The sequence below is a fragment of the Salarias fasciatus genome, chromosome 20 (genome assembly GCF_902148845.1).
Source record: "Salarias fasciatus chromosome 20, fSalaFa1.1, whole genome shotgun sequence".
Taxonomy (NCBI): domain Eukaryota; kingdom Metazoa; phylum Chordata; class Actinopteri; order Blenniiformes; family Blenniidae; genus Salarias; species Salarias fasciatus.
The window spans coordinates 4,721,872-4,748,743 of NC_043764.1; the positions used below are offsets into that span (position 1 = coordinate 4,721,872).

Sequence of the window (26,872 nt, forward strand, 5' to 3'; positions counted from 1 at the left end):
TCTGGGCCCTCGCCGGTGATACAACGTCTGCAGCATTGTCGGATTTGGAGAGAGGTGTCTCTGTGGGAGGGGGAGAAGTCAGGAAGCTGGAATCCTTCAGATGAGTCAGGACTGTGCTGTAATCCAGTCAAAAACAAGAAGCTCCGCAAAACATTGTCAAGGCCTGAATGCACGCTCGCAGTTGGCCGAACAATCTGAAGAAGTTTCGGAATTTGCATCATGACAGGCAGCATGACTAATCGCTCCCAACGCTGAGCTCCTCTTCATCACCTTCCGCTCCCTCTGAAATCGTGGGCTGTTTTTTTCAAAATATATTTGACATCCCAAACCGCCGTTGCATAACTTTCGCACTTTTGCTCTCAGCAGTTCATTTAGCTCTCGTCATAAAACTGCTGGCAGTCGGCGGCTTCCCCAAACACAGGCAGTGCTTCAACCCCGACGTCGAATCCTGCACCTAAATCAATATTTAGCTTCTTTTTATTACTCGGGGAGAAATGCATGATGGTCCGTCGTGGCTTTGGTCTTGAAGGGTGACTCCTTTAATGAGGTGTTAGCTTCATCTTTTTTATTTTTTTATGTTTGTTAATCATCAACAAATATTTTACTTGCTCACCAAACTGATACGGCTCCAGCTTGAGTCTCCAAAATGTGTCACTGTTGGCGACTCCTGAGAGCCGAGGGAGTCGACGCCTTGCCTTTGAACTGAGTTATTGTCTGGCGAGAGTCCAGACCCGGCCAGTCCTGATGCAGGGAGCGTCACGTTGCTTAACTTGAGGAAACTTTGTTCGCTGTACCTTGAGGGTCATGATATTTGAACGGGAGGAACAAATGCGATCGTGAGAACTCCCAGACAATTCAGAAGCAGCCGAACTGTTGCACATCGGAGTATTTCAGCTTATTTACTGTGCAAATGTTTCAGCACGGTGCGGTCATGGGTGAACTGGCAGAAGATGCATCAGCATGCTGCATTTGCTTCTCGGCACAATGGTTATTGTAAAACATCTCAGAGATCTGAGCACGGATCTCCTGTGGAAATAATCTGGTTGTTTCAGAGCTTTGTGTCTCTTCATATGAAAACAGACGGACCCGGGACCACATGTTCTCTTCCAGGACTCCTTGTTCTTCATATTCCGCTTGTTTCTCTCTGCTGCAGAATAAAACTGGGCCTGAATCGAAATCTTCCTGTTGACACTGAACCTGAAATTTGGTACACTTAGCTAAAACTTCAAAACTAATATGATAACAAAGTTGTGGATTTTCTTTTTTCCTTTTTTTTTTTGTGTGTTCAAACGCAGTGTATTGACAAAGCCAGAGACCTCCTGGATGCTGAGCTGACAGCTATGGCTGGAGAGAGCTACAGTCGAGCGTACGGGGTAAGTGTTCCTCCGGGAGGGCAAAAAATTCAACGTCTGGCTTCGCTTGACCATCTCACTTTTCATTGCATTCGTTTGTAGGAGGATAATGTCACACTAATGCCAACAATAAATTCCCCCACCCCCATTGTTTGGAAGAGATGGCTCCATGTTATATTGCCTGTATATGTGGAAATTTAGAAACGGCAGTTTTGTTTCTTTAAAACGAGAACATTCTTTGAGTTCACAGTTCACAGATTCTGTTTAATTTCTATGAATCTCGAGCTCCTCATGAAGCTTTTTGTCTGCCTGGACGTTGGATTCCATGGAATAAGGATGAACGTGTGTTTTCTCTCTCTTCCAGGCCATGGTTTCTTGCCAGATGTTGTCTGAGCTGGAGGAGGTGATCCAGTACAAGCTGGTGCCAGAGAGGAGAGACATCATCAGGGAAACGTGGTGGGAGAGGCTTCAGGTAACTACAACACATGATGTATCGACGCTCACACACTCTCACGTGCGCCGCTGCAATGTCGATGGAGAGCAGATGTTGGAAAGGCTACTGTTACTAATGGGAAACATCTCAAAGCAGCCACCAAAGGTCCATGCTGACACACACAATCCTATCTGTGGCCAAAGCAAGATAAAGGCCCGTCTTTGTGGGTTGGATTGTTCCTGAACCCAAACGTGTTATGAAAGGAACATTACAAAAACACCGTTGGTTTAACGTGACGGAGTGTTACGATCCTTTAGCAAATGCTTCCTACTTCAAACTATTACAGCACAGTTCCATATGATGCAGCGTTGACTCACATCAGCTGCTGCCGGTTTGGCCCCCTTGAGAAAAGCCCCGCTTGCCGGGTGTTAATGTTACCGAGCTGTTTGCAAACTTTGGCACCGCCGTGTTCATTTATATGTGCGGCCATAACGAAGAGCAGATGTTTATGTTATGTAATCGGCTCGGCGACACCAAAACCCACCGTTCCATTTCCTGCTTTTTGCGTTTTCTCACAAGGAGACCAGAACTGATGTTGTTATAAACACTGTTTGATAGATTAAGATTCGAAAACTCAAATTAAGTTTCACAGCATTGGGTTTTTTTGATATTTTGTGTTTGTTTTTATCGAAGTTTGCCAGTAAAAGCAGCTTTTCCGAAGAAATTATTGCTGATCTCTGATCATTTCTTCAAAGCTCTCAACCACCAAGTCTTGATTAAACCGGGTTTCATTTCATGAAGTGGTTTAGAAGAAACTTTTGAGGTTGGCAACCCTGAAATTAGGGGTTTTATTTTCAGCTAAGTTAAATCTGAGAATGAGGAAGGACTCCAACCGGTTACATAAAGTAACCTAAACTCATAGCGGGCGCTGTGGTGAACATCAACTGGTCAGGAAGAAGGTTTAGTTCAAACAACCGAAGAGAAACTCAGTCACATCATGGGAAAAATGAGGAATTTCTCAGTCAGGGCTCAATATAAAGTGAAGACGTGCAGAATATTAATATCTCATCGAGTAATTTATAATGCCGTGTGGAATCTGTGTTACTTTGCAGGAGTTAAACTTCAGAATGAAAATGATCACACATCTTATTGGTCCATAATATCTTGTAATGCATATGCTGTCGATGCAGTTGCCCTGCTCTCCTTTGCAAATGAAAGCTGTTTTCATTGTTGCTTCCACCAAAGCATAATACAGATGGTTCACTGGCAGAAGGCTGAAGTAGTTTCATATTCTACATGTTGAAATAAACACACACACACCGAACCTGCCAGGCCAGAAGGTTCATTTTCTTGCCTGTTCAATGCATTTCTTCGAAGTTACAGTTTGCTGAAGTCTTTTGTCAGGGACTGGAAATGCACGAGAAGAAAAATTTCATGTTTCTGTCGCTTCTGAATCGTAATCTGACATTTCCAATGGTGGATTTGCAGGGAAAAACTTGTGTTGTCACTTTTTCTCTGAAAACACATGCTCTGATTCATGCGGTGTGGAGAAGACAAATCTGCTTGTGTTGTTGAGTTGTGGTCTGCTGGATGATTTCAGACAGGCTTTTCAAAGTGAGGTGCACATTGTAAATTCTCAGTGCACGGAGAGTCAGAGTTAGACTCGTCTGCTGCCTCGAAACCAAAAACTGGACAAAACTCTGTTTCAGTCCAGACCCGGTTTGTTTAACCTCCTTAGTGAAATGGGCCTCGGGCCCCTGAATGTGCCACACACTGCGAATGAAAACACAAGATGTTATGACTGAGAGCGGCATCGCCGGCCATCGGCAGTATGAAGTCTTCCTTCTCAGTCCGGAGAGTGTGGCTTGCTCCATGCGGCCCATAGTGTAACGTTATCTCAGCTCAATGCCTTCCCTACAGCTGATGACTGTTATTATCGTTATTAATTGCGAATCACGGTGTTGTACATGCTGTTAAATGAGACAGAAAGGCTTGTAGAGGAACCACAAACCCACAAGCAGTTAGGAAACACCGCGTCTGCCAAGCCTTTTGGAAATCCGAGGCGAATGCCACCCCATCAAAGCTAATATTGTTCCACATCATCTTTTCCGTGTTGCCAAGTTCCAGCCAAAACTCAAGCAGGGATTTAGCCTTGTATGTGCATGTTGAAGGATGATATTAAGTCAGGAAGATAAACTGTTAATCCAATGATCTGTGATGGGCCGTTCGTGATGCTGCGCAGCACGACGGCCGGGCCAGCCAGTCTTTAAACAGTGTGTTGTAAAACCATTTAAATTCCCGTTGTTGGCATTCCCGGCCCTTCTCCTCTGGCGCTAATGTTACAGACGTTTTGGAAATTTAATTGAACAACACAAAACTGCGTCATTCCTCACTTCCCCCAGAGCCAAGAAACTCTGAAGCTCTATGCGACTGCCCGGAGCACTTAAGTATATTTTTGTCAATTGGCGAAGTCCGAAAGGGCTGTTGAGTGCAGCGCTGAGTGCAGAGGCCAGTACACTTAATACAGCTGGAGGTCTGTGCTTTTACGGCAGAAAGGTCACAATAATGAGATCTAACGCTGGAGAGCGTCCAAACGCCAACACAAGGGCAGTCTGGACTGCTGAGAAATCAGCAGAACCGAAGAAGGAAGTCTGAGATTGACTTATACATCAACATAAAAGTAATCCGAACATGGATCAGCCTTCATGAGCTCATCAGTCCGGTGATTTGTTTTTGTTTTTCCAATACAAATCTTGAACAAACAAGCTGGTTTTCCTTTTTGACATTTCAGAATTTTCCCACAAAACATTTTGATGTAAAGTAACGTCAACAAACTCTTCATCGCCTTCAATTCTCCCCTTTGTCAAGTGGATGAAATAAGAGTGACGGGATGGAACATTCCGGGTCTTCTCCGGGCCTTTCCTCAGCTGCAGTGCATGGTAGCTTCAGCCTTGGCTGATTTATTAGCGGCTGACCTTCCACATCTGTCCAGGAGTCACTGTCGTGCTCCTCCAGCAGATTCTCCTGCATCAAAGGACAGATGCAGGAAGTGCAGGGGGCGGATGAAACCAGAGCGCCTCACTGTTTTATGTAAATTGTACAAGCGATTTCATGCAGGTATATCAAGAAGCCGAGCTTGAAATTCTTCATCTTCTGTCTTGTTTTTGTTGATGTTTCACTGAGTGGATGCAGATCCTGAAGCATCAGGACTAATCTTATTATCTGGGCATTTACCAACATTTTTGTCAATTTAACAGAGAACATGTTGTTCTTTAATAATGAGAGAGATTTCTGGGTATTTAAGTTTTACCAGTGAAGTTATTTGCAAATAAATAATTGGTAGAAGATCAACTATGACTAAATATTTACATGCATTTTATAATGAAATACTCTTTCAAAACAAAAAAGAAGACAAAAAATTTCAGCTTATTGAATGAAATTTGACTCCTCACAGCATGGTTTTGTCCATTTAAGGACTCGCAGTGATGAAGCAGGCATCCCAGACCACCTGTCAGCCATAATGCCCCCATTAAAACCCATTTGTTCCCTTCAATCAGGCTGGATGAACTGGATAATTTGTCCTCATACTGTCTCAGCAAAATGTGATCCATAATTTGTTGGGGTTAAACCCGGACTAACCTGTCAGTGCGATCACCTCGGGGCTGCTCCCGTCTGATACCAACTGCTCTCCAGCCCCTTTATCCCATCACGCTAAGCCTCCTCCAGAGAGAGGAGCGTTTAATTCCAGCCCCTGAAAAGACTTGTCCCTACATATTTTGGCTTTTTAAGGACACTGCAGGGAAGTGCGTAACAAATTAATCCACATTTTCAGAAATAAAGATCCTGGATGTTAGATGACGTTGAGTTCCTTCAGCGTTTATTACAGGTTGCTAAGTAACCTAATATGTACCCTCCATCTGCTAGTGTAATTATAATCAACTTGTATTGTTTAGTCTACCCCCCCAATACAAAACACATTAAAAAGATTATAGAACATATATATGTATACATGAGAGTTTGATTATTCCATTAGTGACCTGTCTTTGCTGCCTGCCTCTGCAGGACTGTCATTGATGATGAAGTTTGGCCGGGAGGGATATTTATGTAAAGGAAGTCATGTAATGGTCCATTAAAAAAAAAAAAAAAAGTATTAATACAGACCCGTGTGTGTGTGTTTTTCTTTTTTTTTCTTGCACGTGATCCTGTGCTCACGTGTGGACATTAAAGACAGGGACCACTGGTAGTAATAGTAGCCCCCAGGGCCTGAAGCGCTCCTCTCGCTCACGTGCGTTCGTTCTCCTAAGTTTAACGACTGGCTTGCCCTCTTTCAAGGGAGTAACAAAAGCGATATGCTTTGTGTGCGTGTTCTTTTTTTTTCCAGGGTTGTCAGCGCATCGTGGAGGACTGGCAGAGGATCCTCATGGTCAGATCGCTGGTCATCAGCCCTCACGAGGACATGAGGACTTGGCTGAAATACGCCAGCCTTTGTGGCAAGAGTGGACGCCTGGTCAGTGTCTGACATGTTTACACAGAAGCCGTCAGTCTTCCTCCCATTAATTCCACAAGTCAGAGCTCATTCAATCAGTTCTGTCAGACAGAAACCGAGTTAAGAGCTACCATGAAATTAAACTCCATTTCAACCTGTTTTAAGCTGGCACTGATGAAAGTAGCAAAGAACCCCCCGAAAAAAAATCTCACTGTGTTTAGAAACCTGAGCCTGCAGATCTGCTCAATTGATGTGGAGCAATTTTCCATCCCTGACCTCACTGTTTTTCTAATTGATTGCAAAGGACGACAGACAATCGGCCAATTTTTCTATCTGCACACTCGTGTTATACTTGAGCACACGCACACACACACACACACACACACACACACACACACACACACACACAGGAGGCCACATCAGCAGCTCTAAAATAAGGAATTTGATTGGCTGGAATTAAATATGGCAGGAAGTGTAGCTAGAAAGAATGATCAAACAAAGCCTCTCACCTTCTGAAATCTACTAATCAACTGTGAATTCAAATATACAAGTGTATATGAGGTGATGTTTCAAATTGAAAAATTGTGCAGCTCGACGTTCAGCTGGGGATCAGACACAAATGTTTAGAAAAATAGGAAATGAATCATCCAGTCATAACTGCGTGTCGACTTTTGCGCTGATTTTCATACAGAATAATCAGGGAGGAAGTTTGAGGAAATGTGAACCATATTGTGTCTGCCTCCTCTCCCCTCCAGGCGTTGGCCCACAAAACGCTGGTGCTCCTTCTGGGCGTCGACCCGTCCAAACAGCTGGATCACCCGCTGCCCACGACCCACCCGCACGTCACCTACGCCTACATGAAGTACATGTGGAAGAGCGCTCGCAAGGTAGTGGGAGGAAATTCTGCTCACGGTTCGGGGTGCATCAGTGAAAGCGATTGATCGTCAAATGTTGCTTTAACTTCCATTTTTTTTTATCTTCTTTTAATTTGATTGTATCAAAAGTTTACACAATCAAAATTCTGAGTTTGTGATTCCACTGTCAGGAATCACTTCAAAATTGACTTTAAAGAATCACTGCATGTATTCCAGACTGCTTGATGTGCTTTTTGAAAATATTACATTGTGTTTTATGCAGACTTCACTATTCTGAATTTTAATATTTTTTTCATTGCAAATTTTAAACTACTTGTCTCCCTTGATAAGATCCTGACATGTTATGAAACTAAAGGTAAAAGTGAGTAAAAGTCGGCCAGACGATCATACGATCTTTGTTTCACTGACGTGTTGTTCTGAAGGAGATGTTTCCAGCGGCTGTTTATGGGCTAAAAATCTAATGATTTAACCTTAATTGAAGGGTTTGTATTGATAGCCTTTGCTAGTTGTGATTCCTTGTAATGAACGGCGCTCAGTGTTTCCACCGAGGTCACCAGATTCCCATTTTCTAAAAGGTGGAGTTGACCACTAAGGCCAGCTCGACCGTGACATTTAGATTATTAATCTTCCCAGTCCATGGTGGGAGCGGCTGAAGTCAAGCGGATTACTAATAAATGCTGGTCGCTGAGTGGCGCCTGCTGTGGACCACCACAGGAACACACACAAACACACACACCACCCACCGAGCTGCCAGCTCCCCGAGGCGCCGACCCAGCATCGCATTGTACGTTTCAAGCGTCACCGGAGTGGCGTAGGATTGAACTGCTCTGCCTCGTAACACACACACACACACACACACACACACGCACTGACCCGCAGTATCCACCCCCTCCAAACACATATAAACACACAGCTGCATTTATTGCCAGGTGTTGAATAGCATTCGTGGCTCCAGACTGCAGCTCTCATTAGGGGACTTAGGTAAGTGTGAGCCGAAGAGCTGCTGTTTCCTGAGGCCAGCTGTGATGTTTACTGGTCAAACCACAATGTAGATGTACAAACACGGGCGTGCACACACACATGAAGAAGAACTATCTGCTGTTTCTATTCAGATAGATGAGGACATCAGCTCACACAGGACTTTTGGATGAACTTCTCTTTATCTCCTACAGAAGAAAAAGAATCTGTAGAATTGCACAAGTTGTGTTCACATTTTTTTGTCTTTATCACAAAAGAATCATGGAAAAAAAAGTGATGAATGATGGCCAGTAGAGACACAAGCGGCAGGTGGAAAGGTGAAGATGGATGAGTTCCGTCACCCACAGCAAGAGAAGAGAATGACAGTGTTTTTGTTAAAAAAAAAAAAAAAAAAAGTATTTGTATATAATTCTATTTTTTTCAGAATTTTACTTTAAATATTACATTTAAAAGCACAACCTGAATTCAGACTGCTGCAGCAAAGGCACTTTCCTCCAAACGAACATCTTGAAAGTCGATGCAGCTACAGATTGGAGTGTGCAGAGCGTTCACTTCCCCCGCGTTTTACTTGCCGCCTGTGTCCTGTCATCTCCAGATCGATGCCTTCCAGCACATGCAGCACTTCGTGCAGGGGGTGCAGCAGCAGGCCCAACACGCCATCGCCGCCGAGGACCACCAGCACAAGCAGGAGCTCCACAAACTGATGGCCAGGTCTGGAAGCACAGTAGCACTCGCAGCAGCTCTCAACACCCAGTAAAACTGTTGAAGCAGGGGGAAACTGTCACGTTTAACACAGAGATAAAAATAATCGGTGAATTTATGTTGCCTTGTTGAGTTGCGTAATCTTGGTATTTCGAACGCTGGCTCGCCATCGACTCCCATCATCAGTGTTCTGAGTGTCGCCTGAGCTTTGTACACATGATTAGAAAAGGCCTGCAGTGACTATTAAGTGTCAATCACTGCTCCATACATTTACAGCAGTAACGTCTGAAAGCCAAATGCAGACGTAGTGATAACAACAGTTAAAGTTTAAAACGTCTTTTGGGAAACTGAAGGAGCAAATATGAATTCCTGGGACTTTAACATCACAGTTTGACTGGAACCATGGTGTTGTTTCTTTGCATTCAGCTGTCACGGAGCCTGTAAATTTACTGTCTTCTAACTTTTTACAGTACATGGTACAGTAGAGAGCACCTACTCTACCGTGATGGAAAAAACACAAAGCAAAACGCTGAAGCAGGGAAAAAGCGGCGCTCATGTATTTTGCCTCCCTTCTGTCGTAAACACGCCGGGTCATGTACAGTGCAAACGCTTCTTTTCCGTGGCCCAATCTGGCATAGCAGGATTTACAAGTCCGTTGGCGTCCTGTGGCCTTTTTAAGGCTGGCCAGATTTCTTTTTTTTTAATGTCTCACCTCCAGGATTTCAATAAAATGATCCATTTGGCAGCGGCTGTGGCACTGCGCCGTGCAGGTATCGGCGGTGCGGCCGATGGTTTACACCTCCTCCTCCTCCTCCAGTGGCTGTTCTAGTCGTCATTTAACAGTTCTGGCTACGGCTCGCCTCCGGTATTGCCTCTCCGTGCAGAAAGATGCACCGTGGAGTCAGTTAAAACAGTTGTTAACTTGACACTAGTTTTTCATCTTCGTTCCCGAAAAGTTGACGTTCCAATGGCGATCATGTGTTTTTCAGACGCCGATGAGAAAATGGAAAGTTTCATGTGTCCGGGAACTCGGTGGGAATGGCTTCAGAGTCTTAAGAAAAAGTGTGTTTGGAGGCCCGTGTGGGCACTTGAAAATACTTGAGGCAGATATCTGAAGCCTTCGGGGTTTTGAAGTCCTGCCGTTGTGGAAAAGAGATTGATAACGTCTCAGAGAATCTGGCTGCTCTGCATTTTGTGTCATGTTGGTCGAACATCTCCGAGCACGAGGTCCGACATGGAAGCAGACGGTAAATCGTGTTCTGGCCCTGTGCAGTCGGTGTACCCTCCCATCTCGTAAATCACACCAGACGACACACAAGCATGACTTCAGGCAGACGAGGCTTTTTTTTTTTTTTTTTTTTTTAAAGCATTTTTGCATCTTCCACATGCTGTCTGTGGCTGTCAGAGGAATGCGTGTATAACACCTGTATAATGTCAGTCAGGACGGGTTCCCCCCAGACATTCTGACACACTTTCATGAATACAGGTCAGCTGGATGGTATGGAGCACACCTGGAACACTCCCACACCTTCACACGTCCGCTCTCTCCTCGGAGAGGCCTGTGAAATTTCACCGATACCCTGCGAAGGATCAATAACGCGCCGGTCCTCTGTCCAGACAAACATGTTGTTCTAGCAGCCGGCCGGCACACCGCGTCCCACTTTCTCTCCTGCGCTCCACCAGCAGTTTATGGAAACAGTTTGGCGAACATGCGCTGAACCAAAACTTGAACGTCCGTATGGAAAAGCACTCAGGAGACATTACGTAATCCCCAAAGACAGATCCATTGAAGCTTCCCGGCAAACGGTCTTCATGCCGCTGATGGATGACTCGCCAGTGTTTGCTGTTTGCGTGTGAACTGTACATCTCGGCCCGGGCAAGTACAACCAGTTTGATTTTCGCCTTTGAGTTTGTGGGTGATAGATGGAGCTCGGCGCTCCTCACGAGATGTGACAGAGTCTTCTGTCGTAGGAAATGAAAAGAAAATTGGTTTGGATAATTGAAGCTCTCCAGATGTGATCCCGCTACCTTTCAGCGCCTCTGCCTCAAGCAGTGTTACTTATGATAAATGCCTGCGGGACTTCCAAGCCTTGTATCATTATCCGCCTCCCTTCTAATGAACGGCTCTTGGATTTAGTGAATGTCGGAGCCTGTTCTCTATAAGCAGTGAAAACATGAGCATGTCGATGCACTCATGATGAGCTTTCTCTTTCTAGTCGTTGAAAAGGTCGCTGCTCCGCAGCTTCTTTTAATGGCATTGACTTCTAACCTCTGGAAGTTTTACGGTCCACAAAGAGTCTGGATGTTTTTTTTTTTTCCCCCTCTTGAATTCCAGGAAGCATCTTGTTTACTCTATAAACAACAAAGATGAAGGACTTGAGGGTTTCCCCCAGAAATGTTACGAGTGCTGAGAGTGGATGGTGATGTTTTCTTCGTTTTTAGAAACAGTACCATCAGAACTATATCGGCTTCTCGCCTCTCTCCATCCGATGTAGACAGGGTAGACTTCAGAAAGATGGCAAGTCCATCACAGACATGTTAAAGCTGAATAATAAAGTGTGGGAGTCATGAAGAGAAACCCTCCGGAGGACGTCTGTGCGTGTTCTCATTCGTCCAGACATTGACTTCAGCTGGACTCGGTCATGTCTTTTGCCTCTCATTCAAGTTCCTTCATCAGTTCATGCTGTTCTGTTGACTAATCTGGCTCGTCGGCTCGGGCGTGGTGCACCCTGGGTAGTTTGCCAGCCGATCAAAGACAAACACACACTCACTTTTGGACGAAGCTCTTTTTTCCCCCCATTTGACTAATATATAGCAGAATGTGGTGTCTGTGTTCATACCGTCGCCCCAGAGCGCATTTCAACACTGCCCACACCAGTCCACTTGTGCATGCAGGAAAGCACATGCACAGGGAGAACATGCAGGCCCTGAGCACAGAATCCAACCGGGAGCGATCTCACATTCACCGCCGCAGCACCGTGCGGCCTCATGGTTACCTTTTCATCAGCTTTACATAAAGCAGGGTTTGTCCTCGACTCTGCTCAACATGTCGTCCACTGAACCATTACTGGCACCAGCGTTTGACATTTTTTGCTTGAATTCGACCCGGCGAGGTAATTAGTATTGACACTTTTGAGGGAGACGTCCTGCTTGTGAAAATAATCAGTTGAACTGTGCATGTAATGTTATAAAGCCGGTAATTTGGTCGCAGCTCTCCAGGAAAATGTTGAGGTTTTTCTGCTGCCTTTTTAGGCAATCCAAAATACGATACACTGTTACGTATTCCTTCTACATGACTGTATCAGCATGCGTTTAATGCGATTACTTCTCTCTATTTCAAGCCTTTGGCGAGACCTTCCTCAATTGAATTGACACGGCCGGCTGTGAAGTCCCGCAGCAGAGGCCTCTTTTGTTCACTCTGTTCAGATGCGGTGAGAAAAAGGCTACTTGATGGAAAAACCTTGATTTTCTCCGCTTTAGGTGAACCCCGAGTTGAATGCGTTTAACATTTGACTAACACTTTTTATTAGCCGATCCCATTTCGTGACTGACTGCGCTTTGTGGAAATACTAGACAGGTTGTTGTTGCCAGACGGGTGAGTCGAGCAGGGAAGAGGCAGAAGACGTGTGTGATCATTTGGTGGCGGTTCTCTAGCAAAGTGTCCTGAATGTGCGTGAAACTCTCAACTCATTCAATTTCCCTGTGTTGTGTTTGTAGGTGTTTCCTGAAGCTGGGTGAGTGGCAGCTCAGTCTGCAGGGGATCAACGAGAGCACCATTCCTAAAGTCCTCCAGTATTACAGCAATTCAACTGAGCATGACCGAAACTGGTACAAGGTCAGTCCCTCCTCTTCACCCCTGACCTTTCACCCCTGACTCCTCTCTGGGCGCAGTAAAAATAAAAAAAATCCCAGCTGTGTGGGAAACAAATTGCCCCGACACCGACGCGTCAGCCCCGCGCTTTGTTGCCCTTTAACCAAACATGTCACGACACAACTGTTTAGTTTAGTTTAGTGTTTTTTCGTCTGCACGGCTCGCTTGTGTTCGCCTGTGAGACTGTGATACTCGAGGTTCCTCCTCAGACACATCAAAAATATGAGTTGATGGATGAGCTGGGAGCGCCTCCGCCTTTTCTTGTTCATGCTTGTGCTGCAGGCTACAGAGATGTCACTGTGCTCACGTACCTACTCTTCATCCATCTTCAGCAGCTCCCTGCAGCTTTCAGCATTTAATAGCCCGTTGCGTAACACAGCCTGCATGAAATTCATATGTTTGGATGTGAAAAAAGTCGCACCCCTCCCCGGGACGTGTCTGTCCTACGCTAAACTGGAAAATGACATAAACAAATGTGGAAGCGATTTGCTTTCACCGATCTATCAAAGACCCCGTTTCACCCAGCTTTTTCCTTTCACCCCCCTTTTCCTCGGCAGGCCTGGCACGCCTGGGCCGTGATGAACTTCGAGGCAGTGCTGCACTACAAACACCAGAATCAGGGCCGCGACGAGAAGAAGAAGCTGCGGCACGCCAGCGGCGCCAGCGCCAACAGCGAGGCCAGCAACAGCGACAGCGAGGTGGACAGCACCGACCACAGTCCGATGCCCTCACCGGGCCAGAAGAAGGTCAACGAGGTGAGAGCCTGCAGACGTCTCAGCCCGAGTCCTTTTGGAGACGCTGTCTGCAGTAACCACTGTGTGTCCCGCAACTTAAAGAAACACACAGCCTCCAAACAGGAGCATCGCAGTAAAGCATGAACCTGTTTCTGCTTTAGAAACAAAAAAACTTGCATTTTCACATTTTTGTTGTGTCCAGTAAGCATGAAAATAGAAACGGTGACTCCTGAGCTCTTGCGTCTTCCTCCTCCTAACAAGCAGCATCCACAGTACAGCGTGTTCCTCCGACTGACTCCCCTCTCCCCCGTGCCTCCGCAGGACCTCTCAAAGACATTACTTCTGTACACAGTTCCCGCTGTTCAAGGTTTCTTCCGCTCCATTTCCCTATCCAGAGGAAACAACCTGCAGGACACACTTAGGTGAGATAAATTATGGCAACACACACCGAGCGAGCATTAGAGGCAATCAGAAGGCATCTGTGCCTTCACACACCTGACACACGTGGTTTGTGGTGACAGGGAGCCCTCTAGTGGTGGACTGTGGCTGCACCGTTGCATGATTTATTAGAATTACAGAGGGAAAGATTGTGATTGTCATGTTTGCTTTTCAGGGTTTTGACTCTGTGGTTTGACTACGGTCACTGGCCGGAGGTGAATGAAGCTCTGGTGGAAGGCATCAAGACGATCCAGATCGACACGTGGCTGCAGGTAAAACACGCAGAAACAAACTGGGGTCAAAATTTAAACCAAAAACACTGAATCCTGTCTGTTTCTGTGCTTTTGTTTTATTGTTTTTCACACGTCTGATGTTAACCTCGGTTTCTGCGTGCAGGTGATCCCTCAGCTCATCGCCCGTATCGACACCCCTCGAGCCCTGGTGGGTCGTCTCATCCACCAGCTGCTGACAGACATCGGCCGGTATCACCCTCAGGTAAACACACCTCTCCGTTTCTACCCCGAGTTCCTGACGACTCGTACAGCCTGAACCAGTCGTAAAGAGAGACTGAAATACTGTGAGCTGCAGAGAAGTTGATAACATGCGTCTAATCGGTGTTTTTTTCCCCTCATGGCTCCGCCCCAGGCTCTGATCTACCCTCTGACTGTGGCCTCCAAGTCCACCACCACCGCCCGCCACAACGCTGCCAACAAGATCCTGAAGAACATGTGTGAACACTGCAACACCCTGGTTCAGCAAGCCATGATGGTAAAAACCAAAGAATCAGTAATAAATACTGCGAGGAATGAAAGTTTCAGCTTCATCCCTTAAATAGAACAAAAGATCTCAGTTGGTTCTTTAGGATTATTTTTTTTACTTTTGATGTTCAGCATCTGAAATCTTATCTGGAGGAGCAGACATGTGACACTGCAGACCCCTGACCTTAGACGGTATCAGTGAGCATCCTGACCTTTCCGTCTCCGTCTCTCCTCCTCCAGGTGAGTGAAGAGCTTATCAGAGTGGCCATCTTGTGGCATGAGATGTGGCACGAGGGTCTGGAAGAGGCCTCACGTCTGTATTTCGGCGAGCGCAACGTCAAGGGCATGTTCGCCGTGCTGGAGCCGCTCCACGCCATGATGGAGAGGGGGCCGCAGACCCTCAAGGAGACGTCTTTCAACCAGGTTTGTGTCGTGTGTGGGGAATCTCAGCGAGTGTGGAGCAATGAACTGTGATCATTTATGATTTGTGGCTTTAGATCAGGGCCATGAGTGTATCATGTTGACAAATCATCCTTTTCTTCATGATTCACTGTATACATGCGTTTGTGATGCTGCAGGCTTACGGCAGGGACCTGATGGAGGCGCAGGACTGGTGCAGGAAGTACATGCGCTCTGGAAACGTGAAGGACCTGACCCAGGCCTGGGACCTCTACTACCACGTGTTCAGACGCATCTCCAAACAGCTGCCGCAGGTCAGTGACGACATGCCTTCGTGTCCGTGTATAAAACCTCTGTATCAGTGCCGTTTGCCTCAGGATGTAGCTGCAAAATCCAGCAGCTTCACATAAACAAAGAGGCAAAGCAGTGGATCTCACTGATGCAAACGATTGGAAATCAGAGGAATGTGGTTGACAAGAGTCTGCTGAAGCAGCACACCTTTTGTTCTTTCCAGAGGAATTACAGCAGATGCTCCAGCACTTCTTCATTCATGTGTCCATTCCAGCCCCTCATTAGGTGTGATGAGAGGAGTTTCTTTGTCTTTCATGCCCCAATTTGTTGTTTGATCTCATGATGGGTGAATGCAGCTTTCAGGGTTTTTTTTTTTTTTTTTTCTCGTGAAGTGGTGAAGAGATGCTGCAGTGGTGTCTTTTTCCCCATCATGCCAGTTTGAGGTGAATACAAGATGAGATAATAAACAAATTACTTTGTAGCTCAAGATGCTTGAAACAGAGGAAAAAATGCATTATGGAGCCAAATGTGAGGAGAGGGAGTGATTATGGAGATGTTGAAGTAATAATCATCATCTACTTTACAGCATAAGATGCCAGATTGTGAGCTTACCGAATGGTTTTAGTCTGCACTTTTCTATTTGAGATCGTTTCTCTCAAACTTCAGCCTTTCATCGCTCAAACTCTTGGAAATGTTCACCTTACTTTACATACTCTGTCTTACGTCTGCAAGTAAGGAACTTTTTTAAAAACACAATTTAAAGTCGAATAAAGTTTAAATCCCTCTCCAACTGAGTACTTTGCACACACTGAACAGGGATTGCAGAGCTGTGCTTTTCACCGAATAATTTCAAGTCATGCATTTGAATAATATCACAGTGGATAAAAGTAAGCTGCGGATCTCAAATGAATACGGACTGTATGCCTATGAATAAGAAAATTTAAATGGGAAAAATGCCCTGAAGCACATGTGCTGACCAATATGAACTGCTGGGAGGCTTTCAGCCGAGAGGTAAACATGAGATTATTATGAATACCTGGAATATGATGATGCTTCCATTAGAGAGTGATCTGCCGACATTGAGTTGGATCAAGTGGATAGGACGGATGGATGGTGTGTGCCTTGACTGCATGTTCACACCTACACACAACATGTAGTTATTCAACCCATTAGTTATTTAAAAAGCTAATTTTTGGACTGTGGAAGTAAAGAAACACACAAAGAGAGGAAAATATATAATCCCAGCACAGAAAAGCCTCTCACTTCAGAATGTAATCTCTCCAAGTATTCAAATATTCAACAATGTGTGTGTGTATATATATATATATATATATATATATATATATATATATATATATATATATATATATATATATATATATATATATATTTATTTTTTTTTTAATATACTCTCTTTACTGGTTGTCAATTTAATTGAAGACGTTGTATTTAGCCCTTATGAGTGCCATAATAACTGATGGAAACTCTATTTGCACATGTCTCCACTACTTTTGATCCTATTAGCTCCTATTAGCTCCTACTGTTATTGAAGTGTATTTGGTTTCCAGTAGATTTGTTCACTCTATATAACCTTGAAAATCAGTTTTAATCTATTTTGTAGTTTCTGCATTTGGACAGTGCTTTCAGCCTTTCCTACAATAAACTGATGGAAAAACTGTCACATGATTTGAAGAAACTTCTTCCAGTCTGGCACGTGCTTCCACTCTCACGTCAGGATGATGTGATCCGGTTGTTCAGTCCTGCATCGGTCCGGTTTGTCAAACCCGAACCCTCCGCACCCCTAAGCTCAATATGAAACCCAACCCGCCATTATTATTTACCCTCACATGAAATCTGCATCTGCCTCAGGATTAATATTATCTCAGATTAAACCTCAGTCTCAGGGTATGAACAGGACGGACTGAGACTTCATCTGATTCAGTCGTTCAAAAAACTAACAGGCTGTTTCATTTTTTTGTTGTCATCCCCTCATCTTTCACTTAGCCATCAGTGGACGACATAAACCTCACTGAGCCCGGCTCCAAGACTGAAACCAAACTGATAGATGTCATTTCTCAAAGCTGTCCTCACAGAGTTGCAGAGTGACATTAGAAATAGTTCTGTCAGCAGCTCTCAATTCACATAATAAAGCGAGACGGCGATGCTGTTTGACGTTGTGGCGCGGCCCCGCTCCCGGGGGATCCGCCCCGCCGGGACGTTACAGTACGCAGCATGAAAAGAGCAGCACGCTGGGAGCAGAGCACACACTCCCCTCACAGGGCATTAACATAGAAATAAACCCTCCCCGGGATGCATCCAAACAGCAGCTGTGGAGCAGGCTGGAGCCGTAACCGCGCACGTTAACCATGCATCACCGTTCACAATCCCGCCATAAAAGCCTCCCAGTCGTCTGCTGGAGTCTGATTTGATGCAGTTTAAGTGACTGACGGTCGAATGCAGACGAGGAAAGAAATGCATTAGAAAAGGGAGATGTTCCGGAGTGATTTCTAAAAGGTAGCACATAAACAACTCCCAGACGAAACCTTCACATGGATATGAGCCGGTGTCTGCTACGATCTGAATATCGCTCCAGGCTCTGTTGCCAGACGTTTTTCTACACAGCAGACTCTAAACTAATTGTGTCCTCCTGTGCCGCCCTCCCCCCACAGCTGACCTCCCTGGAGCTGCAGTACGTCTCTCCCAAGCTGCTGATGTGCCGGGACCTGGAGCTGGCCGTGCCCGGCACCTACGACCCCAACCAGCCCATCATCCGCATCCAGTCCATCGCCCCCTCCCTGCAGGTCATCACCTCCAAGCAGCGCCCACGCAAGCTCACCATCATGGGTAAGACGCAGAGAAAACTGAACAAGACTTGCGGCTCTGAAGCCATTATACTGGGAAAATAGATTACATAATATTTCTCATCATATGCTTTCAGCGGGCTCGGGTCACCCCATTAGAGAAAATTCAATATTAATAGAGGCATCGCCCAAACAGCTCCAAGGCCACAATCTCTCTCAGATTCATCAGAGATGGAAAAGTTGTGGTTGCTGATAATACATAGAGGCTGATTATCTCTCATCAAACACGCTTCCATCGTCTATACCACACACCCTGCGGCTTATTCAGAATCACCAGCTACCCTCAAATGCATGTTTTAGTGGGAGGGAAGCGAGGCGCCGTCCGACGGGTCGGATGAGGGCTGCGGCACGGCACTGCAAAGCAGAGAAATGACAAAGGATCAAGTTAAATTTTTCACTGAAAGTGGCTGCTGTCTCTTATCTATTCACTGGGGAAAGAAAAAGAATATGAACACAGAGTAGCATTAGCATCAAAGCCCTGCTGCAAGGGCACATTTCCATAAACACACATGCTGAAGGCTGCAGAATGCCGCGCTCGGAGGAAAGGGACGGATCGTTGGAACACAATGTTTTGAACCAAGGTGAACCGTTGAAAATGGCTTCATTTTGAGTTTGTACTTTTTTTAAATTCTTGTGCAGATTTTTGTGAAAATGACTTTTCCTTAAGTGACACACCCATTTTTACTTTAACAAAGAGGAAATGGACAGTTTTTACAGTTCAGTTCTATTGTGAAACTATTTTGCCGGTGATGGACCTAATATAACCACAGTATCCCAGAAGTAGCCCAGCATCTCACGTGGCCTGGGCTCACTTGACACATTTAAAGTTTTTGTTTGTTGTGGTGCAGATAATACATGAAGAAAATCTCTATATATACCAAAGAATTACTGCAGAAAACCTGTGTAATCTCAACATGAAGGCAACATTAATGAAGACTTCAGGTGGAAAACAGTGAAATGTCCATAAAACGTCTTGTATCGCTGTTGGATTATCTGTGTTTATCCATACTCACCCTGACAGCAACAGTCTGACGCGCTGAAGATTCACCCATGTCTCAGCTCTGGTTTCAGTGGTATGTTAAAAAAAATCGGTTTTCTCTTTGTAGTTCTTACAATTTGCTTGTTTTTTTTGGCTGTATTGGAGCCTCTTTTCCACCAGTTGTGGTCCTCAGGCCTTATGTTGGACACCCCTGACCTAGAACCATTTTTCATTCATTCACTATAATTTACCTGGAAGTGAAAATTGTACTAATTTCAGTGTACTTGTACTAATTTTCCTCGAGGCTTCGTGAGTCTAATAATGGGATAGTGAAGTTGGTACAGAGGGCACGAGAGTCTATTCTACTTCTTCACATCAGCTTCGTTTCAGTGTGTGAAAGTTTGAGGACCGCTGGATTAGAGGGCAGTAAAAAATGTCCCCTTGACACGAAAAGCCCCACCCTGGCTCCAGAGCCCGGGAGCTTTTATACCAAAACAGCCGTGCGCTTTTTCATGTTCTGCCTTTAAGAGACACGGCGCACACAGACACAAATCGATTTGTCAGGACACCCCCCAGACCCCCTCCCCACCCCACAACATCAGTTCATTGGCATTAAATTGAATCCAGATATAAATAATCCTGACAGTTTATCCCCCCTCTCAGCTGCGCTGTATGAAAGATGACGGTGAAGTGCTCCTAAAATGGCACACAACTATAAAGTCACCTTGTCTCGAAGCCAAATCCACACATTATCAATCTCAAACGGCTCACGCTTCTTTTTTCTCTCTTGCCCCCCTCCGCTGGACAATGCCGCACCTTGTTCTGATGCATCAGTGCTACACAACACACTCTGTAAAAGATGATGGCCGATAAATCACCTGACCTCTGGAGCAAGACTTCAGATTAAGACCTGTCACCCGGTGCAGGCGGCCCAGATTTACTGCGGCCGCTCCGTCCCCCCGGTGGTGCACGGCACGCTGCTCGCTGGGATTGTCATTAGAAGCACAGTCTGGATGAAACCCTGGCTTTACTCCCCCCGTGGCGTCCGTCGGTTTACTCCATTACAGGTGGGATTGGCAGCCGGAGTGTCAATGAAACAGTGGAACAATTAGATAAGCCACTGGGTAGATTTTCCTCTCGGTCATTGCTGAAAACTTCGGTGCTTGTGAACATTTCCATTCTTGGGCCCGGGGGAGTTGTTTTTTTGGGGGGTTGCCTCGGTTTGATCCTTGTAAATGAGGATTGTTTAGTAGTTGTTTTGTGGCGACCGTGAAGCGAAGGAACACTGGCACAGAGTCTGCTGCGGGAGTAACCGGGTTCATATGAGAACGTTTAGCGCCGGCGTTGGTTCAGGTTCTGGCAGTGGAGATCAGCAGCCTGGAGAAAACAGCCGGTCCTGCCAGCGCCACCATTTAAAGGTCACCTGATCATTTTCTCTGGACTCCGGCAAAACAGAACTCCTTCAACCAGCTTTACGAACATCTGCCGAGGATGGACGCATCCTCCCCAACACGAGCGCAGCAACTCGAATCCGTGACGTAAATGTGGCGAAGCGTGAACACGGCGGTGTTTCTGGCCCGTCTGCAGGCAGCAACGGCCACGAGTTCATGTTCCTGTTGAAGGGCCACGAGGACCTGAGGCAGGACGAGAGAGTCATGCAGCTGTTCGGCCTGGTCAACACACTGCTGGCTAACGACCCCGCGTCCTTACGCAAGAACCTCAGGTACACACTCACACACACACCCACACACACACACAAACACACACAAGCATGACTCAACGATTCCCCACACACATTTATTTAGCTTTTCACTCTTCACGTCTCCGTCTGGAACATCCGGTTTGGTCTCTGTGGTTTAAGCCAGATTCCACTGATGTAGTTTTCCCCCACAAACACACACACACACACACACACACACACACACACACACACACACACACACACACACACTCTTCCAGTTTCACAGTATAACGCACATGTAAGAAGTGTGTGTTGTGTCTGTCTTTGGCCTCATCAGCATCCAGCGCTACGCAGTGATCCCCCTGTCCACCAACTCGGGTCTGATTGGCTGGGTGCCCCACTGCGACACCCTGCACGCCCTCATCCGAGACTACAGAGAGAAGAAGAAGATTCTGCTCAATATTGAACACCGCATCATGCTCAGGGTGAGAAGCCGCCGCCAGGATTGATCCGCGGCCTCGGCTGAACCAGTGAAAACACTGAGTGTATTGTTCCTCCTGACGGGCGTGGGTCAGACGTTGTTGTGTTTGAGTACGGAGTCAGGCGGATAACTTACTTGAAAGCCGTTCCCTGGGAGGATTGAGATCATCCCACTTTATTGAATACTGGTGCATGTGTGACGACGCTCGTGGTTTTTACATCTGATTGTAAAACTATTCAGAATAACTACCAGTATAATAAACACCAGCCTGTCAAAAGATGTTAAAATGCCACAAAACATGGGATAAAGAGCAGCTTGATTTCTACATTATGAAGACGCTCCCTGCAGTAACAGCGTTATTCCCCATGTAGTAGAATCTGGATGAAGTTCAACTCGGCCTGTTTTCTTTGTTCCTTTTATTTACAATTAACGATTAAGTGTCAGAAATAATCAAACATTCAAAACAAATGATTTCAAATTCAGTCATTCATCAGCTGCTGGTCAGAAGAAGAGTTTGATGGGAGAGAGGTTCGAGTGAAGGACAATAACAAACAATATGGCCGCCTCCTGCGGTGCTGCTTCGCTGCTGCTGCTGTCAGAAAACAAGCTCGCCATCACGTATATCTGTGGAGAGAAGGACGAAATTTATCTCCTCTTTCTGGAGCTTCACATGCATTTTTTCATTTACTTGGTTTTTCATATTTTATTAGTTTTTTTTTTTCAGAACCATCCCTGTGTCCGACAGGTAATGATAAACGTTAACTGCTTTGTAATCTGTGAATCCGTGATGGTGGCGCTCATCTAAAACCTTTTTATTCATCTGTTCTTGTCCCGTGTGGCTCTCAGTCTGTCAACTGGCGCTGGACGTCCATTTGATTGTAATCAAGTTGAAATTTTCCTTCACTTCAGGAGCCACAACTCCTCCGAGTCGCATCGTCCTACGAGTTACGAGGGAGAAAAAAAACTTGGTAACCAAGAGAATAAACGCAGACATGTGAGCAATGGTGAAAGTATTTGAAGCACCTGTTTGAAGTAGTTTGCCTTGCAGGCGTCTGCTCGGTGAAGTTCTATCAGATTCTGCTGTGAAGTGACATTTAGCAGACAGTCAATCGTTGTCGTCGTCGTCGTGGCGACGGCTGAAGGTGAAACAACAGTCAGCCTGTGAAGAGCCTTCAGCTTTTCGTTACATTTCCACTTTAATTCATTTAGACTAGAGTTTACCTTCTATTGTTCTCAGTCTGAGATCATCTGAGTGTCTTTGTTTTCACGGTGTGTGTTTTTCAAACTGCGTTTCAGATGGCTCCAGACTACGACCACCTGACCCTCATGGAGAAGGTGGAGGTGTTCGAGCACGCGGTCAACAACACGGCCGGGGACGACCTGGCCAAGCTGCTGTGGCTCAAGAGTCCCAGCTCAGAGGTGAGAGATCCTTCACTCCGTCTGGGGGCCCATTGAGGGGCCCTTGACCTCTTCAGGGACTGAAGAGTCCTCAATCGACCTTTGACTCTGCGACTCCTGTTCCTCCCACAGGTGTGGTTCGACAGGAGGACCAACTACACCCGTTCCCTGGCTGTGATGTCCATGGTGGGCTACATCCTGGGACTGGGTGACAGGTAAGAAAAACAACCCATCTAGAAAATCTTACATTGTTTGACTTATTTGTTAAGAGATGTTTGTCCTCTCCAGGCATCCGTCCAATTTGATGTTGGACCGATTAAGTGGAAAGATCCTCCACATCGACTTCGGAGACTGCTTTGAGGCAAGTTTTTCTCTTTTGGTGACGCTCTGTCTGTTTAATCGTGTTTTGGGACGAGACGCTGACGTTCTTGTGGACCTTCATCAGGTGGCCATGACCAGAGAGAAGTTCCCTGAGAAGATCCCGTTCCGCCTGACCAGGATGCTGACCAACGCCATGGAGGTACGCACCGCACCGCTGGATCCACGGGCCTTATGTTTGACACCCCTGCTGCTTTAGAGTTTGAGGACTCCCTAAAACAGGTTTAAAGACTCTGGGAAAGTCTGTTTTTGTCCAAGAAGTGCGAAAGTCACCAACCTCAAACTCTACAAATACTTAAAGTGGATTCTGTCAGAGCCGCTTCTCCTTCGCCCCGTTTTTCATCCAGATATAATAATTACTCTTTTCCAAGTGTGCAGCGTGTTATCGGGAGCCGCGACTCGCTGTACCTTTCGCCTAATGAGCAAAGAAGAAAAGGAATTTAAAATGTAGGCTTCAGAAAATAAATTCTGCAAAGAGCTTTAAGTTGTTTCATGTCGTGCGCTCGCAGAAAGGTGTTTGGGTGGAAATGTGCCTGAGAGGCCTGTTAAAGAACAAACACAAGGGGCCGTGCCTTATTGAAGTGTGTTGTTTGTGTGTGCGTGTGTGTGTGTGTGTGTGATTGTGTCCCAGGTGACCGGATTGGACGGGAACTACAGGATCACCTGCCACACGGTGATGGAGGTGCTGAGGGAGCACCGGGACAGCGTCATGGCCGTGCTGGAGGCCTTCGTCTACGACCCGTTGCTCAACTGGAGGCTCATGGACAGTAAGGGAGCCGAGCCCGCCTCCGATCAGCGGACGGCAGTCAGCGAGCGCGAACAGTTTAGTGTCACAACTTGATCAGGCTCTGGATCGGTAATCTGGTGTGTAGAGACGGATCAGTACAAAGGAGGATGTTAGTCCTGGACGCCGTTTGCTGTAACGTAGTTTATTGGTTCACAGCAGCTCGTCGCACATCTTCAGACATGAGGCTGGTGTCAAATTACAACCTTTTCCTGTGTCGCCTCCAGCCAACACCAAAGGAAACAAGCGCTCCCGCACCAGGACCGACTCGTACACGGCTGGACAGTCAGTGGGTGAGTCCAAACTCTCAGCCGCGTCACGTGCTTTGCTCAGTGGCACAAGGGTACAGGCGTTTGAACCTGCGGCCGTGTGACTTCTCCTCCTGCAGAGGCTCTGGAGGGAATCGACCTCGGAGAGACCACGCACAAGAAACCCGGGACCACCGTGCCCGAGTCCATCCACTCCTTCAGTCAGTTCCCTCTTCATTACATTTCACCGACCGCTTTGTTGTTGTTTTGTCGTTTTGTTGTTGTTGTTGTTGTGCAGCCCGTAAACCGTAAAGTTTAGTTGTTGTTTTTTTACTCCCTGCTCATTTTGCCTCAGCAATCCGGAGCACTCACGCTGTCATAAATGATGGCTGCAGCCGCCGGGCTTTTGTGAGGCAGCACTTACATGAGCTTTGACTTCTTTCAGCGGCGTAGAGAGAAACGCAATTTCTTTTTTTTTCTGGGGTCGTCTGTAGCTATTGTTGACTCTGACGTGTTTGTGCGTTTCTCTGTGATTCAGTTGGAGATGGATTGGTGCAGCCTGAAGCGCTCAACAAGAAAGCCATCCAGATTATCAACCGAGTGCGGGACAAACTCACAGGTACGTTCTGCAGCCGAGCGACGAACGGAGGCTGGAAGTTACAAACCAAACCCTGTGAACAGTCATTAGATCTTATGAACTGGATTCAGTCCACGTGTCTTTATTTCATGATGAGGTTGTCAGTGAACTTCATCAGACGCACTGAGGTGTTGGATTAAATGTGTTCTGTGTTCCTCTGATGGTTTAACGGGTTGAAGTTCTCTCAGTCTTTTACTGGAGTATCAGCTCCGTGCTCAAAGGTTGCTCACCGCTCGAGGCCATCGCCGCCCAAACCCGGAGTCTGTCAGATCAGCTTCAAATCTTTGAACCCACATTGTAGTTGAGGAGCCACAAACGGCCTGATCTCATCTGGAGTAGGGCGAACCGGTCAAATAGTCTTATAACACATTGGTCTGGTGTTTTTGCGGCCTGGATTACGGCTTGTTACGTGCTGGTTTTGGCCCACGGGCATCAGGTTTGACATCCCTGCCATGAACCAGCAATTGTTAAGTTGTTTGGAAAAAGAAAAACAAAAAACGTAAGGAACCTTGCCAAAGATCCAAACACAAGATCAGGTCTTGAGTTTTTTTTTATCATGAAGATTTTCTTCCTCAAATCTTAAAACTCTCTCGTGCCCACAGTTTGAAATGACGTGATGACAGCTGTGTGACTGAAAGGCTGTTTGAAGTGAATTTTCAGTGTAAGAAAATTAAGCAAACCAGTAGTTTCTTCGTGAACAGGCTGGATTGGAGGCTCCAGTGTGCTGGTTTTGGCCCTAGAGCCTTACATTTGATACCGATAAGTGCACGTGATCTCAGATGTAAACGACACACTGTCAGTTTCTTTGAGATTCACGGGGTTGTTGGTAAAATGTCAGAATGTCAGCTGTTGGACGTCCACATCTCGCCGTCTGTAGCCGCTGGACGCGTCTGCCCACTGAGGGAAGCTTCGTCCTCTGCTGTAAACACACACGACCTGTTTGCTGAGCAAAATTGCCGTCATCTGAGCAAAGCCGGTTCGGGACAGGTCGAGTTTTCTGGACGAGGCTCTGGGTGGTGATGAGTTTGTCCCCTCCAGGTCGAGACTTCTCTCACGACGAGACGCTGGACGTGCCGACGCAAGTGGAGCTCCTCATCAAGCAAGCCACGTCGCACGAGAACCTGTGCCAGTGCTACATCGGATGGTCGGTTGTTTGGATCAAATCACTCCTCCACTCCTTACTTTTTCCTCTTTATTTGACTCTAAAATGTTCTTTTTTCTTGTCCAGGTGTCCATTCTGGTGAAGAGACGACTTTTTCTGCCAACGTTACGCTTGAAAAACCAGGAAGGAGAACTGAGGCGGGGAAACGGAGTGAAAACCACAGAGGAACGTCCTCAAACCGCAGCGAGGAGCCTTCAGAAAGACGTTTATTACAAGCTTGTGTTTTTACCCGGTTAATGTAGTAGAATGGAAACCGCAGTCGTTTACTTCAAATGACTTTTAAATCCATAAAGACCTGCTCAGAGCTTTCTACGGTGGCCATATTGTTCATGAGAACTTCACACGTTTTCTTACTCCTCACACACATGCTCACACACACACGCTCTCACACACACACACACACACACACACCGAATGCCTCTTCCAGACACCCCAGTGTGTTTGTATCATCGTGTATTCATGTGACAAACCTTCGGAGAAGCGTAGTATGCCTTTTACTAACTCGGTGATCACAGTGGACAGGGTGTGATTATTGATGAACTGTTTGTGCGTTTGTGCTCCATTAAACCCTGAGCTCGGCCGGTGTGAGGCTGCTGTGTTCATTCCGTCGTGCTGCAGTGAAGCTTTGGAGAACTCGGGGCTGCCGCTCCTTTGTTTCTCGTCTGACGCCCACAGAGGGCACTCTGACTCCTAGCAAGCATCCGGCTCGCTCCTCCGTCTTTCCAGAGGAGGGCTTCGGGAGAGGAGGACACCAGACCAGACTGTCCTGAAACCACAAACAGCAGAGAAACCACGAGACGGTGTTTATCCCCCTGTTCTGAGACGGCGGCGGGGAAACCGACAGAAACAGAACCGAATCAAATCAGATGAGGCAGCGTCGCCGTTAATTTGCTTTCCCGGGCTGTTATCTGGCGAACGCCGGGCAGCCTCGGTTCTCAGCGCGCTC

The 26,872-nt window shown here is 46.3% G+C and overlaps 1 protein-coding gene across 1 annotated transcript in view; it reads left to right on the plus strand.

The window, feature by feature from the left end:
* mtor (mechanistic target of rapamycin kinase) overlaps window positions 1–26,505 on the plus strand; it is an 87,077-nt gene extending 60,572 nt beyond the window's left edge. The window contains exons 33-58 of the mRNA XM_030117976.1: window positions 1,296–1,373; window positions 1,717–1,824; window positions 6,167–6,292; window positions 7,027–7,158; window positions 8,720–8,835; window positions 12,544–12,661; window positions 13,255–13,452; window positions 13,753–13,853; window positions 14,045–14,141; window positions 14,266–14,364; window positions 14,515–14,637; window positions 14,868–15,050; window positions 15,206–15,340; window positions 17,987–18,161; window positions 20,745–20,880; window positions 21,176–21,323; window positions 22,616–22,738; window positions 22,850–22,932; window positions 23,006–23,078; window positions 23,163–23,237; window positions 23,727–23,862; window positions 24,107–24,172; window positions 24,268–24,348; window positions 24,666–24,746; window positions 25,803–25,908; window positions 25,993–26,505. Of these exons, the coding sequence (XP_029973836.1) occupies window positions 1,296–1,373; window positions 1,717–1,824; window positions 6,167–6,292; window positions 7,027–7,158; window positions 8,720–8,835; window positions 12,544–12,661; window positions 13,255–13,452; window positions 13,753–13,853; window positions 14,045–14,141; window positions 14,266–14,364; window positions 14,515–14,637; window positions 14,868–15,050; window positions 15,206–15,340; window positions 17,987–18,161; window positions 20,745–20,880; window positions 21,176–21,323; window positions 22,616–22,738; window positions 22,850–22,932; window positions 23,006–23,078; window positions 23,163–23,237; window positions 23,727–23,862; window positions 24,107–24,172; window positions 24,268–24,348; window positions 24,666–24,746; window positions 25,803–25,908; window positions 25,993–26,008 (2,913 nt within the window). The 3' untranslated portion in view covers window positions 26,009–26,505. The remainder of the gene's footprint in view (window positions 1–1,295; window positions 1,374–1,716; window positions 1,825–6,166; window positions 6,293–7,026; window positions 7,159–8,719; window positions 8,836–12,543; window positions 12,662–13,254; window positions 13,453–13,752; window positions 13,854–14,044; window positions 14,142–14,265; window positions 14,365–14,514; window positions 14,638–14,867; window positions 15,051–15,205; window positions 15,341–17,986; window positions 18,162–20,744; window positions 20,881–21,175; window positions 21,324–22,615; window positions 22,739–22,849; window positions 22,933–23,005; window positions 23,079–23,162; window positions 23,238–23,726; window positions 23,863–24,106; window positions 24,173–24,267; window positions 24,349–24,665; window positions 24,747–25,802; window positions 25,909–25,992) is intronic.
* Window positions 26,506–26,872: the final 367 nt, after the last annotated feature.